This window comes from Myodes glareolus, chromosome 3 (genome assembly GCF_982192425.1).
Source record: "Myodes glareolus chromosome 3, mMyoGla1.1, whole genome shotgun sequence".
NCBI lineage: Eukaryota > Metazoa > Chordata > Mammalia > Rodentia > Cricetidae > Myodes > Myodes glareolus.
The window spans coordinates 44418209-44433974 of record NC_142028.1 but is presented as its reverse complement, the minus strand read 5'-3'; the positions used below and the strand labels follow the sequence as shown (position 1 = coordinate 44433974).

The window sequence follows — 15766 nt, the reverse complement described above, 5'->3', positions numbered from 1 at the left end:
CTTTGTTGCGGTAGGTATGGCCTCCTTGTAGAAAATATGTCATAACCATAGGTGGACTTTTGAGGTCTCATATATGCTCAATTCAGGTCCAGTGTCTCAGACCACTTTCTCTTGTCTGTGGGTCAAGACGTAGGAATCTCAACTCCTTCTCCAGCACCATGTCTGTCTGTATGCCACCATGTCATACTATGATAATGAACTAAACCTGATAAAATGTGAGCCACTCTATTTAAGTGTTTTTCTTTTATAAGAGTTGCTATGATCATGGTGTCTCTTCATAACAATAGGAGGCCTAACTAAGACACTATGTCTCTGAAGAATGATACTGGTATTTTGATGGGAATAGCATTAAATCTGTGGATTGTTTTTGGTAAAATGTTCATTCTGCCAACCCAAGAGCATGAGTGGTCTTTCCTTCTAGTGCCTTTGATTTCTGTGGGGTTCTTTAAAGTTCTCATACTGGTCATTTGCTTCCAGGTTAGGTTTACTCTAGGTATTTTAGAGGAAACTTCAAATGGGAATGCTTTCATGATCTCTTCTCCATGTTAGTGATAAATACGAACATGTCTTTTCTTAAGTATTAATTCTATATTCTACCACTTTGCTTCATGCATTTATCATTTTCAGGAGTTTCCTGATGGAAATTTTAAGGTCTTTTGTATACAATCATTGAACTGTTTTTTTTCTTGCTTTCTGTTAACTGATGATGAACTAATCAAATGTTGGAAATAAGAAGTTATACTGAATAATAGCTATGTTCCAAATATTAAGGGAGACATGATTCAAATTTTCCTCTGTCTGATGTGAGTTGTAGATTTTTATACAGGTGACTTTTACTTTACTGAGAAAGTCCCTTTTAATCTTAATTTTCTAAGTGAGTGTATAAAAACTAAGAGCACTTTTTTTGTGTGCCTGGTGTCTATGGCTCCTTTTTTAGGGTTTGTTATTACAGTGAGTTATCTCAACTGGTCTCTAAATTAACTCTAGCTCACATGCCTTGCCTTACAATAAACTCAGCTTACAAGCATCATTTTTTGTATATGTTGTTGTGGGATTCAGTTTGCTAATATTTTATTTTTGTTATTTATTATTTTGGAGATGGGAGTTTGCCCTATTAGACACGTTATCTTACCTCAGTGAATTTATCTCTTCTTATAGAATTTATCCTAATATTATCAACTTAGTCGTCTGGGATAAAGTCGAGGATTCTGAGTTTAGCTTCCTTTTGGTTTTGGACCAAGTCACCACTGTGTGTCTGGATCTCGGAGAGGGACAGGCAGTCTGTCGTTTTCGAAATGTAGATACCTAAGTTCCCTGAAGATAAGGGTCCGAGTGATAGGAAACACAGAAATATTAAAGCGTAGTCGTTTATCAAGGAAATCTTTTAGAAAGATGAAGAAATTTCAAGTCTCAGACGTGTTTTTCCACTCTCTCCACTTTGCAACGGACTTAATCAAATCCAAGTCCTTCGCTTTGTCTGGCGAAGCCTCTAAACCAGGTAGCAACGGTCAGGCAAAGTTGGTAACTGTTCAGATAAAGCGTGTTGGTGGTTTCAAGCACAGAAAAGCGCTCGCGGCTTATTTTCACCATTCAAAGGCCCCACAACGCGGCCAGCCTAGCGCTCCCGGAGGAAGTGGGCGGAACCTCTCGTGGCATCTCATTTGCTGCGATGTCTCAGTACGTTCGACGTCAGTGCGCCGCGACCCGGAAGTGCGCGTGTGGCGGGGAGGCGGGTGAGTCAGAGGTCCTCGGCGTGGAAGTGCCGCGTTCCTAAGGGACCGAGGCGACTCCTCAGGTACCGCCTGCGTCCGAAAGCCCTTGGGGGATGGCGGGAGGTCGAAACTGATCCCCCCCTCTTGGCGACGCCGGGTCTCTTCACCGAGCCGTGGGCGGCCGGAGCCGGTGCCCGGCGGGTTTCAGAGTTGAGTTAGGAGCGGAAGCAGGTGTTTCAGACACACGTGGCCTGCTCCAGCGTGCCTATTTGGGAACGCGTCACTTTTCTCGGGCTCCTTTAAGAGCTACGGCCCGCCGAGGCAACCCCGCCACCTTCCAACTTTGGAGGCAGTAACCCTGAGGTCGACGTTGGGGTGGGGAAGGAGGGTGATGAGCACGTGCAACTGATCAGTTTTGGAGACCAACTGTTACTGCCGGTCTAATATTTCATTTTCGGGGACTCTCTTCCCCTCCTGCTTCCGATGTAGTAAACGTGTGAGGCGTACAGAACTGGGTAGCTGCCATCCGAGAGGTTTTGTGTTCCTTAAAGGGTCACTTCCAGGTTCTTATCCAGAGAGGATTTTGCTAGTTGATCTATCTGACAGTATTTGCCTTCAATTTGAAGTTTAATTGGCGTGCCCGTGTCTTTGCCTTTGTAGATGCGTGGTTGGTGACTGTCTCCAGATGCAGAGGCGGCTGTTTCCTTGGCACAGGCAGGTCCTGAACTGTAGTTGGAGTAGATTGTGCCTTCTAAAGCGACACCTATTTACAATGAAGTTGCAGTCTCCAGAATTCCAGTCACTTTTCACGGAAGGCTTGAAGAGCCTGACAGGTGAGAGGTTAAGGTAGCCTTCTATGCTTTGGAATTGTTCACCACAAGTAAACATCTTTTGCCCAATTTTGAGATAATTATTGTGGGGTTAATGAAAGAAAGGCCTGCTTGGGATGAATTAAAAATCATAAACCCAATCACTACAAGTGGGGAGTTGGCTGTAGCATAAAGCACAGCTTTTCTATGTCTCTAAGAAGTCCCATTTACCCCTTTTGAGACCCAACACCTCTAGATGTGTGTTCTCCTGTACAGAAGAGGAAATACCTGATTAGGAAGTGAAGTTCCTCTTCTGTTTCCCAAATAACTAACTGAAGGAGTTGGATTTTAAATTTGCAGAGTCTGATGTCATACAGTTTGTAGACAGTGAAGTTACATTCTCTTCCTTTGTGTAATTGCTTTCTGAGAGAACAGAAGGAACTAAACTTTATTTTCTCTTTTTCTGTGTGAACACCTATAAAGTTTGTCTGGGAGGCAGACAGAAAATGGCTGTTGCTACAGTTTTTCAGCATTGGTCTTTAATATGAGCCCACAGCTGAGCTTTAAAGCTTGTGGGTATGCTGACAATGGCTTCCAGGATACACTGAGTTGTGCGGGTGTGTAAAACACCTAGGATGCACTTGAGGTGCTTCTTTATTATTGGGATGAGCAGAGTGCGTGTTCTGTGTTGAGGTGAGAATTCTACTTGTAGAAGTAGTCTCCACCATGTGTGTTCCAGGACTGCAACTCAGGATATTAGACTTGGTGGCAAGTACTCTTACCCACTCAGACATTTCACAGGCCCTTGAAGTACTTTCAAACCATAAAAGCTAGGATTCTCTCCTACATCCCACTGTCTCTCAGAAGGAAGAATATCCGTTTGCTTTTGTTTTAACTCTGCAGACTAATTCTGTTGAAAAACTGGGGAACCATTGGTTTTAAATTATGCTGTTCCCAAGACTGCTTTTTATTCTTCACATGAGATAATGGGTACCTACCGAGGAGAACATCCTTTTAAGTTCTTTAGTGGAAGTAGAGGGTTTAAATACAAGTTTATGATGTTGTATTCACTGTGATTTAATCGGAATGAAAAATCCTAGAAATTTGCTGTCTAATAGAAATATATAAACCTGCATGTGATAACATTTTCTAGTTACATTATAAAACTAGGAAGAAATGAATGAAAATAATAGTTCTCCAAGCATTATATTTAATCTTCTGTAACTAACAAGCTATCATCGGAGTATGATTTTTGTGAAAATGGTTATTCTTGTCACATTTATGTGTGTTAGGCTATATCTAGCACATATAGCATATCTATTCAGATTCACACATTTCAAATGTTCAGTAACCATAAGTGGCTATCAGCTGCTTGGGCATTGCTAACAGCTCTAATATAGGCTGATGGAACCTGTTCTTTTCTCATGTGCTCTCCCAGACCCTTGCTTTCGCAGTCTCTATTGCCCCTCCCTTATATAAAACAATACTTAAAATTTTAAGTATTGTAGTCTAACTTCTCTAGTTCCTTTCCTCGCTTTTCTTTTTATTATATATATGTATATGTATATGTGTATATATATATATATATTAAAATAACCCATCAACTCCAATTTGTGCTGCCCATTCATTCTTGTTGTAGAGCATAGCTTCTCAGGGGTCGCACCCTTAAAGTCCATTTCACTGCTCTCAATAAGTAGTGTCTTTCCTAGTTGGTGTTACTGGACAAGAAGTTGGACCATTGGCCAGTGAGCTGATTGACCAAGGTGGAAAAGTGCTTGTAGTGAAGCGCTCAGTACAAACAAATTGAAAATAAACTGCAGAGAGTGGTGTAGGTAAGTGTGAGGCAGAGATTAGAGAGAGAGATGAGACAGAAGTTAGATATGGGAGCCGTTGTGGTGTATTGTGCTAGAGAATTTGACATTGCAGTCCAAATCTGTAGGAGGAGGAGTTGCCTAGTGTAATTTACTCTGGTGCTTTTGAGTAATCTAGCTATGGAGGCTGGATTTAAGGGGCTTGGCATTGGAGCAAGGAGATTTATGAAGACACTGGAGAGTTCTGAAAAAGCGCAGATTTTAGAGACCTGATTTAAGTGTTAAAGGAAACAGATCGCAGTTTGTACAATTTTTCAATTGTTTGGGACATGGACCTCTCCATTAGTCTCAGGACAGTTGTGAACATGAATTTTACATTTTAAAGACCTTTAGCAGGGGTATTTGGTTGAGAGACTCAATTGGAAATTAAGGGAGCAAAACCCTTAGTGGGGAGGGCTTATGGAACTGGAATCATGTCATAGAGCCCATGTTTATTTTAGGCACAATTGTTTAGTCAAGTCATTTTAGAAAATCTAAGGTGGAAGAAGAGTAAGGGAGGAAAACAAGTTGAGGATTCTATTTGAGTTGGGAGTGATTAGGACTGGGTGTAGCTAAATGCATGATCCCCAAGGACACGCCAAGCCGCTTCTTGCAGTAAAGGAAGACTACTACCTATGGAGAGGCCAATGACCTTGCAACAGCATTTTGAAACTGACTTTGCAATATTGGGGCCTGTAGTAGTTTGTTTTGGAGAGAGTTTAGGAAGTGGGATCTGAAGAAGATTGTCTGTTTTCAGGAAAAAGATGTTATGCTTTGGTTATCAACTTCTATCGTAAGGGGAGCCATGTGAGTGTCCATAGCTCAGGAAGACAAATTTAGGTTACCTCAAATTCCATGTTTCAACATGAAAGCAGTTTTACTGTTTTATAGAACAGAGGCAGTCATAAATCAATACAAGTTTAAAGTACATTGGTGTGGTACATCAGAAACGTGGGTGCAATGACATGAATGAGCTTTTCTATAGATTGAGCTGCTCTCTGCTGGCGTTCTTAGCGTTTGTATTGGTAGAAACTAATTGTTTGCTAGTTTGTCTTAATTTGTGGTTAGAAAACACAAGACTAAAACTAACTGAAAAGCAGGGGAAGCCATTTATGAACCGTGCAAGGCATGCCTTGGATAATGTTTATACTTTTTATAGCACAGATTCAGGTTAGTTTCAAACAATATGTGCAGTTTTGTTTTTTAAGAGTTCTTGGCTCTAATATTTATATAGGTTTCATGCATAAGTTTACTGTCTCTACATTGTCCCAAAGACAGAACAATTTCCATTCTAAAGTGTACACATACATCACAGAGAAACAATTAGAATTGTTTATTGCTGTTGAAATTCATACTTAAACAGTGACGATCTTAAGACATCTTAGAATTCTGTACGATTTTCTGGATCAGGAAGAAATTCTCAAAGTTCTCTTTCTCCAGTTCTTAGGGGCAGTCTACTGTAGGGAACCATCTCAGATGTTCAGACCTTTTGTTGTTGTTTTTTGAGACAGGACTTTCTCTGTGTAGTTATGGCTGTCCTGGAACTTGATCAGTAGACCAGGTTGACCTTGAACTCATAGACATCTCCCTGCCTCTGTGTTGAAAAAGGTCTCTAGTTAGTTCCTGGTTCCTGGCGACTTAGCACCGAAATAATCACACAGAAACTGTATTAATTAAATCATTGCTTGTTAGCTCTAGGTTATTATTGGCTAACTCTTACATCTTAATTTAACCCATTTCCATTAATCTATGCCTCACCACGAGGTCCTGGTCCACCAGCAAAGTTTCAGCACGTCTTCTCTCTTCAGTAACTGCTCCATGGTTCCTCCCTGACTCTGCCCTTCTTTATCCCAGAATCTGTGTATTGCCATGTGGCTGTGGCCTGCCAGCTAAAGTTTCTGTGTCTGTCTCCTGTGGCTACATGGCTTCTCCTCTGACTCTGCCTCCTTTCTCTGAGCATTCAGATATTCAGATTAGTTTTTTTCCGCCCACCTAAGTTCTGCCCTATAAACAGGCCAAGGCAGTTTCTTTATTCACCAATGGTATTTACAGCATACAGAGGGGAATCCCACATCACCTCTGCCTCCTGAGTGCTGGATTAAAGGCATATACACCACTGCCTAACTATTGTTTTCATTCTCACACAAGACTGCTCAGTGCAGTGATCTCTCCTATCTGTAATGGATGACAAGATCTTATGCTTATATGAGCTTTAATCTTCAATCACGTTGTGTTAAAAAAATAAACAAATAACAAAACCTTCTTTCCTCAGAATTATTTGCCAAAGAGAATCATGAATTAAGAATAGCAGGAGGAGCAGTGAGGGACTTACTAAATGGGGTGAAGCCTCAAGATGTGGATTTCGCCACCACCGCCACCCCTACTCAGATGAAGGAGATGTTCCAGTCAGCTGGCGTTCGCATGATAAACAACAAAGGAGAGAAGCATGGGACGATCACTGCCAGGGTGAGTGAACGTGTAAATTGGTTTCAAATAATATCACCTTTTTAGAAAGTATAAATAGAAAAGTCATCGCCTCCTGCCCTCTGAAATCTTGCATACCCCTACATTGGAGCTACGCATTATATAAGTTTGACACTCAGCTCACTTTCAGTTTCTGAGGGAAAACCAAGTAAGTTCTCTGTTGGAGATTTTGTTTTTAATTTGTAGACTTAAAGATGCTCTTTATTTCTGTGATTTAGTTTCCTTGCCACCCCTCACAGCAGGCCCATATACTTTTGTTCTAGGGTATTATTAATAACATAGTGTTTGGTTAATTCAGGTCCAGAGTTTGAATTTATGACTGTTAGTTACAATGTGTTCTGGGAGTATATTTTACCAGATCCAGGCAGGTCTTTTAGGACTTGCTCCACGGTACTCTTGTCATGGGGGAGACCAGCTCCATCTGTGTCACTCTGAACTGTCCAGTGGGCCAAGATATGAGTGGACAGCAGTGAGCCTCACTGCCCCCTCTTCTAATTTGTGTCTTATTAACAAAAAAGTTTTTAAAGAGTAATATAAGATTTACAACAGGACATTAACTAATTTTATAGCTATATCTTATATTTCAAATGTTATTGTAAAAAGTTGAAAAGCAACTAAATTGTTAATGAAATTGCCTAGCAACCAGTTTCTTCGCACTTGCTTCCTTTGTTAAATGAATGACATGTCACATACATTAAGTAATTAAAAATGTAGTGTGGTAAATACAGAAACTAGTAATATGGTTGTTTATAATTATAATTATGTACTATACATGACTATATATGTTACGCTTTTGGGTGCACAAATACTGTAATATGTGTATAATATGATAAACTGAGGTCCTTTGTTAAAGTGTCCTTATGTGGCACAGGACTATATTTGTTTTAGTGTTTAGTTCTTGTTTCAAATTGAAAGTTTTTATTTTCCATAGGCTATTAGTTATAAATTGTTTTGACAAAGTGTTTCCTTTAAGCATTTTTTTGTTTGTCTTAATGGTTTTCCATAAATGAGCATGTTCTATTGCTCTCCTTATATTTGGATGATGCTCTTAATGAAGTTTGGCCAGGCAGGGCCCCTTGGACATGTGTCCCCAGATAACTATGAATAAAGTCCATCGCATTTGCAGATGACAGTGTCATGTCACGACATCAAAAGATTGTTTACCCATGCTTCCATTCTTCAGCAAAGTGGCCTGTGGTTGGTAGTCAATGGAAGTGAGCTAGTGCTCCTGATGTTAAGAATTTTCATTAACAATCAGAATTCCGCAGAGTCGTGTGCCAGGGAATAAGCTCAGTTGTGCTGTGGAATGATCTTTCTGTAGTCTGAATATGTATTCCTCTTATTGGTTAATAATAAAAGCTGTTTGACCAATACTCAGACGAGATAAGGTTAGGCACAATGATCAAACTGAACACTTGGATGAGGAGAGACAGAGAGGAAGATGCCAGCCAGCTGCCAGAGGAACAAGATGTAGTAGAGCACAGGCAAAGCCACAAGCAATGTAACAAAACATAGATTAATAGAAATGGGTTAATTTAAAAGTAAGAACTAGTTAGTAATAAATCCGAGCTGTTCAGCCAAGCAATCTGTAATTACAATTAAGCTTCTGAATGATTTAGAAGCAGCTGCGGGATGGGGCGGGACAGAGAAACCTCTGATTACACAGTTGTATAATATTTTGAAAATTAAATGGTGAAAAAGACAAGGCTTGTTGATTTGCACTTAATCCTGTTTTCATTGTGGTGTTTCATTTCTATCTACTATCAACAATTTCTGGTGCCCCAAATTTTGATTTTTTTTTTGGTCTATCCTGGTTTTGGATAGGGAGGAAAAGTATATTGTTTCTGATAATAATTTCACATAGTTTCCTACGTCAAGTCCGTTTCTTTCCTTTCATATGTCATTGTATCTCAAGAGCCTTAGTTTATGATGAACTATAGGTATAGCTTTGTGTTTGGAAAAGGATGTGAAGCTGTGTGGAATGCTAGAACAAACTTCCTAATGAGGAGGTCCTAAGCTCCTGTTCAATTGAAAATCTCTGCTTGACTATTGCTAATATGCCATTTCGCAGTGCACCACTGATATAATCAAATGAGCTTGCATTTGAAATGTGTTTTTCCCCACATCCCATGTCCAGATTCTTCTCGGTGTTTGCTCACATCATGTTGTTGCCAGCCTTTGCAGCTGGAGGTCTCTTTCCAGGAGACTCAGTATTTCTTTCAGCAGCTGCTGCTCAGTGGTGTTTGTTCCAGAAACTGGTCTTTGTCTCTCTGCAGACTGGAGCTGTTCAATAGTATTGCTGAGAAAAGCTTACTCTAAAGTGGAATAACTGGAGTCAAATGCACTGAGTGCATTTCCTACCACCCCACTCCTCACAGTTGTGTGTTTGTCTCTGAAATTAATCTTAATCACAGTGGGTAATTTTAAGAAACTGTTCTTTGGATTTTATTTTTGAATTGTTTGTTTTTGTACAAAGTTATATGTGTAAACTAATAGACTTTAAAAGACATACAGGAATTGGCAGGTATCACAACAACCTGCTTTGATGTAGTCAAGTTTTTAAAATACTTGGTGATACTAAAAACCAAATTAAAAAGAAAACAAAAAACTTTGTGGGGCCTCAGTAGGTTAAGATCCCTGCTGCCCAACCTGACATCTTGAATTTAGTCCCCAGAAGGCTAATAGTGGAAGGAGATAACAGACTTGGGCATGTTGTCCTTAGCTGTGGCACATGCATGCACATTCATACGTGCTAAAATTTAAAAAGATAACAAATTTGTCTTTAATTGCAGCTTCATGAAGAAAATTTTGAAGTTACTACACTCCGGATTGATGTCACTACTGATGGAAGACATGCTGAGGTAGAATTCACAACTGACTGGCAGAAGGATGCTGAACGAAGAGATCTCACCATAAACTCTATGTTCCTAGGTAATTTCTTGAGAAGCCAAGACAATGTTTTAATTCAGTCTGTCAGGGTTTCCTTTCCTCGGTAAACTTGTGCTGTGGAAATGGTGTTGAACTCACTAACTTATGAGAGCCAGTATATCCTGTTGACTGGAGCCAACATCCCTGGGCTCAGATTTGGTTACTCACTAGCTGCAAACTCAAGGATTTCTGTCAGCTTCCTTTGTTCTACTGTAGTGAAGATTAAGGGAATAAATAAATGTCAGTGCTTAACTGCCACATTTGCACATTCAGTCTGTTAACTTACTCTACCTAAACAGTGCAAGAAAAATGTGTAACACACACTCCCCATATCATATCACTCTCTGCACTGTGTTTTATACATATGTATCCAAACATGTTATGTAGAATGGCATATAACTATCAGATCTTTGTTACTGACTCTATATACAACCTCACAATCTTTTTGAGCATCCAATCTTAGGAAGCAGCAATAGATTTGCCATAGATGATGAAATACCTGTCAGCTTAATCCTCTGTGGTATGAAAAGTGAGGAGAAATAGGGGTTGAGGTGAGTTGGGATAGTACATCTCTGCTACACCAATTTTTATACTTTTAATTGTTTGATTTTTGCTTCATGTGCTGAGAAAGTTAGTTTAGGCAAGATGGATATATAAAACTGCAGAATGCTAAAGTTAGTGATGGTGAGAGCTTCCAAAACCTAGGCATTTATGACAGTAAGGAGCCCAGATAATGAATGTGCTCTGTGTGTGTTTCTTTTTTTTTCTTTTTTTGTGTGTGTTTTTCTTTTTATGTAATTCAAATTTAAACTACTCCACCTGGTTTTATAGAGTCTCATCCAACAAGAATATTTTCAGTATGCTCCACTAAACAGAAAAACCAAGTCTTTAAAAAAGTAGTATTTCATATGAAACAAAGCTACTCTTGGTGCTGTTTTGCCAAGTTTGCTGAACCTTATCATTTGCCCAGCACAGTTACAGGCACATTGCATAAATTTAACCTGCTCAACACGTCTATGAAGCCATTTACTTATGTAAATGCCTAATGTGCAGCTTGTAAATTGAACAATTAGGATTCTCGCTGAAGCAGTCTGGCTTTAAAGGTCATGCTCTTTACATCTTTAGTGGTTTTGTTTGTTTGTTTGTTTTCATTTAAATATAGTAATCCCACCAAAGCAATGATAACAATGCTTACATTAGCCTAGTTTCTCTTCAGGCTTCTTTCAATTGTTACTGGTTCAAACATTAATAGTATGGATGTTAATGGCTGGTTACTTTGCTTCCAAAGGCATTATCACCCCTCCCCATTTCTTTTTGCATTACTAGCGATGGAAATGAGGGGCCTGTACATGGTAGCTTGGGAGAGTTAGCCATCCTGTCATTTTTGTATTAGAACATGATACACACTATAGTCTTATTTTGCTTGTTTAGCATTCTTTTCTCCATTTTTGCTTTGTTTTCATGTGGAACTTTTGGAAATTGTCATATAAATCAAGATTCTTATGTATAAACCCCAAACAGCTCAGAAACACTTAAAGACCTGCCGGTGTTGTTCCTTTTCGAATAATCAAATAGCATTTAATGTGAAACAGCTAAATTGACAAGATAGTCATTTTCCAAAGGTGGTAGCAGTTTCTCTTGTTCCTGATGGCACAGAGTGGAATATCTCACAGAGCCTCTGGCCAACATGCTTAGCTAAATGAATGCATGCTTTCAGTTCTTTTTGAGTTCTTGTGGTAAGTCGCTATCTATATGAGTTTGAGATTTCTCCTGGAAGGGGATCAAGATGAGTGGGTCACTCTAATACTGTTTCAAAGCTGGTAAGAGTAGTTTGACCAACCTTCCTCTTCACCTTCTAGTGAGAGAGCCATCAGTGGGTCTTGTTAGTGTGTGTGTGTGTGTGTGTGTGTGGGTGTGAGAGAGAGAGAGAGAAAGGGGAGGGGATTAAATAGTCAACTCAGTCTCGTGTTGAGCCAGTGTCTGCTTTGCCGCAGCCTGTTGTTAATCAGACAGATATTATCCAGTCTGAGAGGAATCTGAAAAGCTTTTCAAAACCTTGTGACTAAGGTTAAAATGTTATTTTTTTAAGATTGCTGGATTTTATTTTTTTTTAACCTGTGCTTTATTTATGTCCCTTTTTTGTTTTTCAGTTTTGAGTATGTGTTCAGGCCATCTTAAAAACTCTTCTCTTAGGGTCCTGATGCTGAGATAATAAGTATTTTACCATCTTGGGTCTTGGGTTTATTTCAAAAACAGCTTTTGCATATTAGGGAAATGAGACATTTATATTTTCCCCAGAATATTACTGAAGCTTGTAATTTTCTGCAAGATGCTTGCTGACTTTCTTTTTCCTACCAATAAGCATATTTTTATTTTCAAATAGTTTTTGTCTACTATGTTACTATGCTTCTGTTTAAGACTTCCTTGTACCTATGCATGTATGCATATGTGTATATGCACATGTATGCATGTACAGAGGATGGAAAACAGTATTGAGTGCTCTGTATTACTTTCCACCAATTCCTTTGAGGCAGGGTCTCTCCTATTCATATTTTACGAATATATGTTTTCATTGCTGGTCGTGTTCTGTATTAATATGAAAAATAGCTTGTCTGGTGTCTTTCCCTCCTTCCCACTTTATATGAATGTGGTAAATTGATTTTGTTCATTTGTAATTCTTAGTCTTGTTGAATTTTTACTGTGGTAGTTTTCAGATGATTCTGATGATTCTTTTTCCTTCCCACTCTAAATCCTTGCTAATGATTTTTCTTCCCTCTTTTCTGATGAATAGGTTTTGATGGTACCTTGTTTGACTATTTTAATGGTTATGAAGATTTAAAAAATAAAAAAATTCGATTTGTTGGACATGCTAAACAGAGAATTCAAGAAGATTATCTTCGAATTTTAAGATATTTCAGGTAAGAATTTGTAAATTTTAACAACAAAATTTCAGGTTTTTTTTCCCTTTGAGCACAATCCCGTTTTGTGTAGTGCATATCAGCAGAAATATAGAGACCCCCAAGTACCTGTCTTCTGTGATGAGACTGCACCCTTTGACTTTGAAAATATACATTAAACCATCCTTTGTGGTGTATGCTATATAAAAGCTTTAAGTTATTAATGTATTTTACTTCATTGTGGTTTGAGTCCTCACCATGCACTGTGCTAGGTGCTCTGATCACAGTGAGGATGACTTCAAGTGTCTGCTTTCACAGAGCTGCAGAGTCTGAGATGCTCTGGAACAGACCTGCTCAGATGCCTCACCACAGAACAACATTGACAAAAAGAAAATGCTATTAAATGAGTGGTGAAATAAATCAAATATAGATAAATATACTTAAAAGATGGATAAACTTGGTGAGTGTAAGATGCATGGATAGATTTGTAGGTAGCAGTGATTCTAATTTTTGTAGGCTTGACTTTCAACTTCTATACTTGTATATGTAATGTTGTGATACATTGTAATTTAAGATAAAGCTGCTGTCTGCCCTCAAACACATAGCATGTTTGTGATAAAACATTCAAACTCCTTTAAGCTCTTGGTTATCTGTGTCATTCCAGTCTACAGCAGTAATGAGGATGTCGTCTTGTGTGTATGTGTCACTCAGTGCCCACTGATGAGTCAGCTGATCCTCGGTTTAGGCTCACCTTCTTTGGCTACATTGATACATAATGAGATTGTGAATGAGATTATGCATTTCTAGTCTTTTTGTGTCTAGATTATTTAACAGTCAGCTCTAGCTTCATCTATTGCTATACTTGATAGGATATTGTATCAGGAGTGGTGGCACACGTCTATAATCCTAACACTGCCTGAGGCAGGAAGGTCATGAGTTCAAGGCCAGCCTTGGCTAACCATAAGTTTGAGGCCACTGTACCGAATGTTCAATGTGCTACATTTTCTAACAGTTGATCAGTTTATTTTCAAAAGTGACCCACAGGGAACACAGGGGACCCAGGGTCACCTCATACTGACCTGACTTCCTTTGGATATAAACCATTGTCGATCTGTTTGTTTTCAGAGGATTCCCCCATTTTCCATAGTGCCTATGCTAGTTTACTTCTGCTTAGCTTTACAAGTGTATTTCTGTCTGACTTGTTCAGCCCTTGCTGCCTTTGATGAGAGCCATTCTCCCTGGAGTGATTCCTGTGCATTTCCGTGGTGACTAGTGATACTAGATAACAGTTCATAGACCTTCTGATCATTTATACATTTTGCAGTTATTTTTGAATTCCTTCTGTAATGCCTCATCTGATGTGACATTTAAAACATTCTGTAGGTTTTATCTTAATAGTTTCTTACCAGAAATTAAAAAAAAAAATCTAAATTCTAACCTTAAAAAAAAATACTGACCTGAGTAGTGTGCATCTGGTAACATTCACACTGCCCACTTTTTGGGATCACTCAGAATACTATGTAGCAGGGCATAAGTATTTTGTCAATAAATCCAAGTTTTCTAAACTAGTATATGCAAACAATCTGTTAAAAAACAGACCAAACAGCAAGACTTTTAAATGGTAGCACTGTCTATGTTTGAATGATCCATCACCTAGATGTATAGGGGACAACCCTAGGGAAAAATGGAAAAATATTTTATATGGTGATAGACGTTGGTATAGAAGTAGACGTTGGTATAGAAGTAGACGTTGGTATAGAAGTAACAAAATTCTGAGGCTTATCTTGTAGGTTTTTTCCTCTTTAATACATTTTAAAAAACCTTAAAGAAAAAAAAGTCACACATCAAATGTCTTACAGGTTTTATGGCAGAATTGTTGACAAACCTGGTGACCATGACCATGAGACTCTAGAAGCAATTGCAGAAAATGCCAAAGGCTTGGCTGGAATATCAGGAGAGAGGATTTGGATAGAACTGAAGAAAATTCTCACTGGGAACCACGTAAACCATTTGATCCACCTGATCTATGATCTTGATGTGGCTTCTCACATAGGTGAGCATAGGTTATACAACTATGTAAGAATTTTGAGCAACAAAAGACCTAGTTTAAAGTACGTGAGGTAAAATGTTTTGTGTTATATAGCTAAGGAATTTTAAGTGGGGAAATTGTATTCTAAGGTAAACATTGGGATTAAGGGTTAACAGTTTATGGGTAAAGAATAGTCCAGTGAACACTTGGATTTGATGAAGCTGTGCCCCTTACTGGCTTTACAGGTTGGGTTGTCATCAAAAAGCAGTTAGACCTAGTTACCCCTTCTACAAGAAAACTTAATATGTAGAAATGAAGTCAGTCAGGAACACAGACTTACTGAGCAGGGAGTGGGTGCAGACAGGAGCGTGACTGAGAAAGCATCTGCTGTGTACTTGACGTGACCATGGCTCCTGAGCCTTCTGCTACATCTTGCTAGGGAAAACAAAAACATGATTGGGTTTCCTAGGAGTTGAGAGTGACAGATGGGCTGAGCAAAAACAGTGGAAAAAGAACACTACTTAAAAAATATTGCATGGCTGACTGGGCGGTGGTGGCATATGCCTTTAAACCCAGCACTCAGGAGGAAGAGGCAGACAGGATCTGGCTATACAGAGAAAGCCTCAAAAAAAAAAAAAAAACCCAAAACTACATGGTATGAGAGACAAGTGAGGGTTTTATAATTAAAAACAATGATTATGGTTTTATAAATAAAAACGACTTTTTTTTTTTTGCCATACAGGTTTACCTGCTAATGCAAATTTAGAAGAATTTAACAAAGTCAGTAAAAATGTTGAAGGTTTTTCACCAAAGCCAATGACTCTTTTGGCCTCTTTATTCAAAGTACAAGATGATGTCACAAAACTGGATTTGAGATTGAAAATTTCAAAAGAAGAGAAAAACTTGGGTTTATTTATAGTTAAAAACAGGAAAGACTTGATTAAAGCAACAGATAGTTCAGAACCATTGAAACCATATCAAGACTTCGTTATAGATGTAAGTATGTATTAGGTTTGGTCATAAAAATAGTTCTTCATTAACTAGAGAAGTAATTTTT

The 15766-nt window shown here is 38.7% G+C and overlaps 1 protein-coding gene across 5 annotated transcripts in view; it reads left to right on the top strand.

The window, feature by feature from the left end:
* Window positions 1-1702: 1702 nt before the first annotated feature.
* Trnt1 (tRNA nucleotidyl transferase 1) overlaps window positions 1703-15766 on the top strand; it is a 32349-nt gene continuing 18285 nt past the window's right edge. For 4 of the 5 annotated variants that reach the window (XM_085686816.2, XM_087904452.1, XM_048438505.3 and 1 more), the window contains exons 1-7: window positions 1703-1795; window positions 2373-2545; window positions 6644-6837; window positions 9648-9786; window positions 12575-12701; window positions 14540-14733; window positions 15452-15705. In XM_085686816.2, coding sequence (XP_085542942.2) covers window positions 2398-2545; window positions 6644-6837; window positions 9648-9786; window positions 12575-12701; window positions 14540-14733; window positions 15452-15705 — 1056 coding nt within the window. In that variant the 5' untranslated portion in view covers window positions 1703-1795; window positions 2373-2397. Of the gene's footprint in view, window positions 1796-2254; window positions 2276-2372; window positions 2546-6643; window positions 6838-9647; window positions 9787-12574; window positions 12702-14539; window positions 14734-15451; window positions 15706-15766 lie in introns of those variants that run through there. The other variant, XM_048438506.3, reaches the window with a different exon arrangement.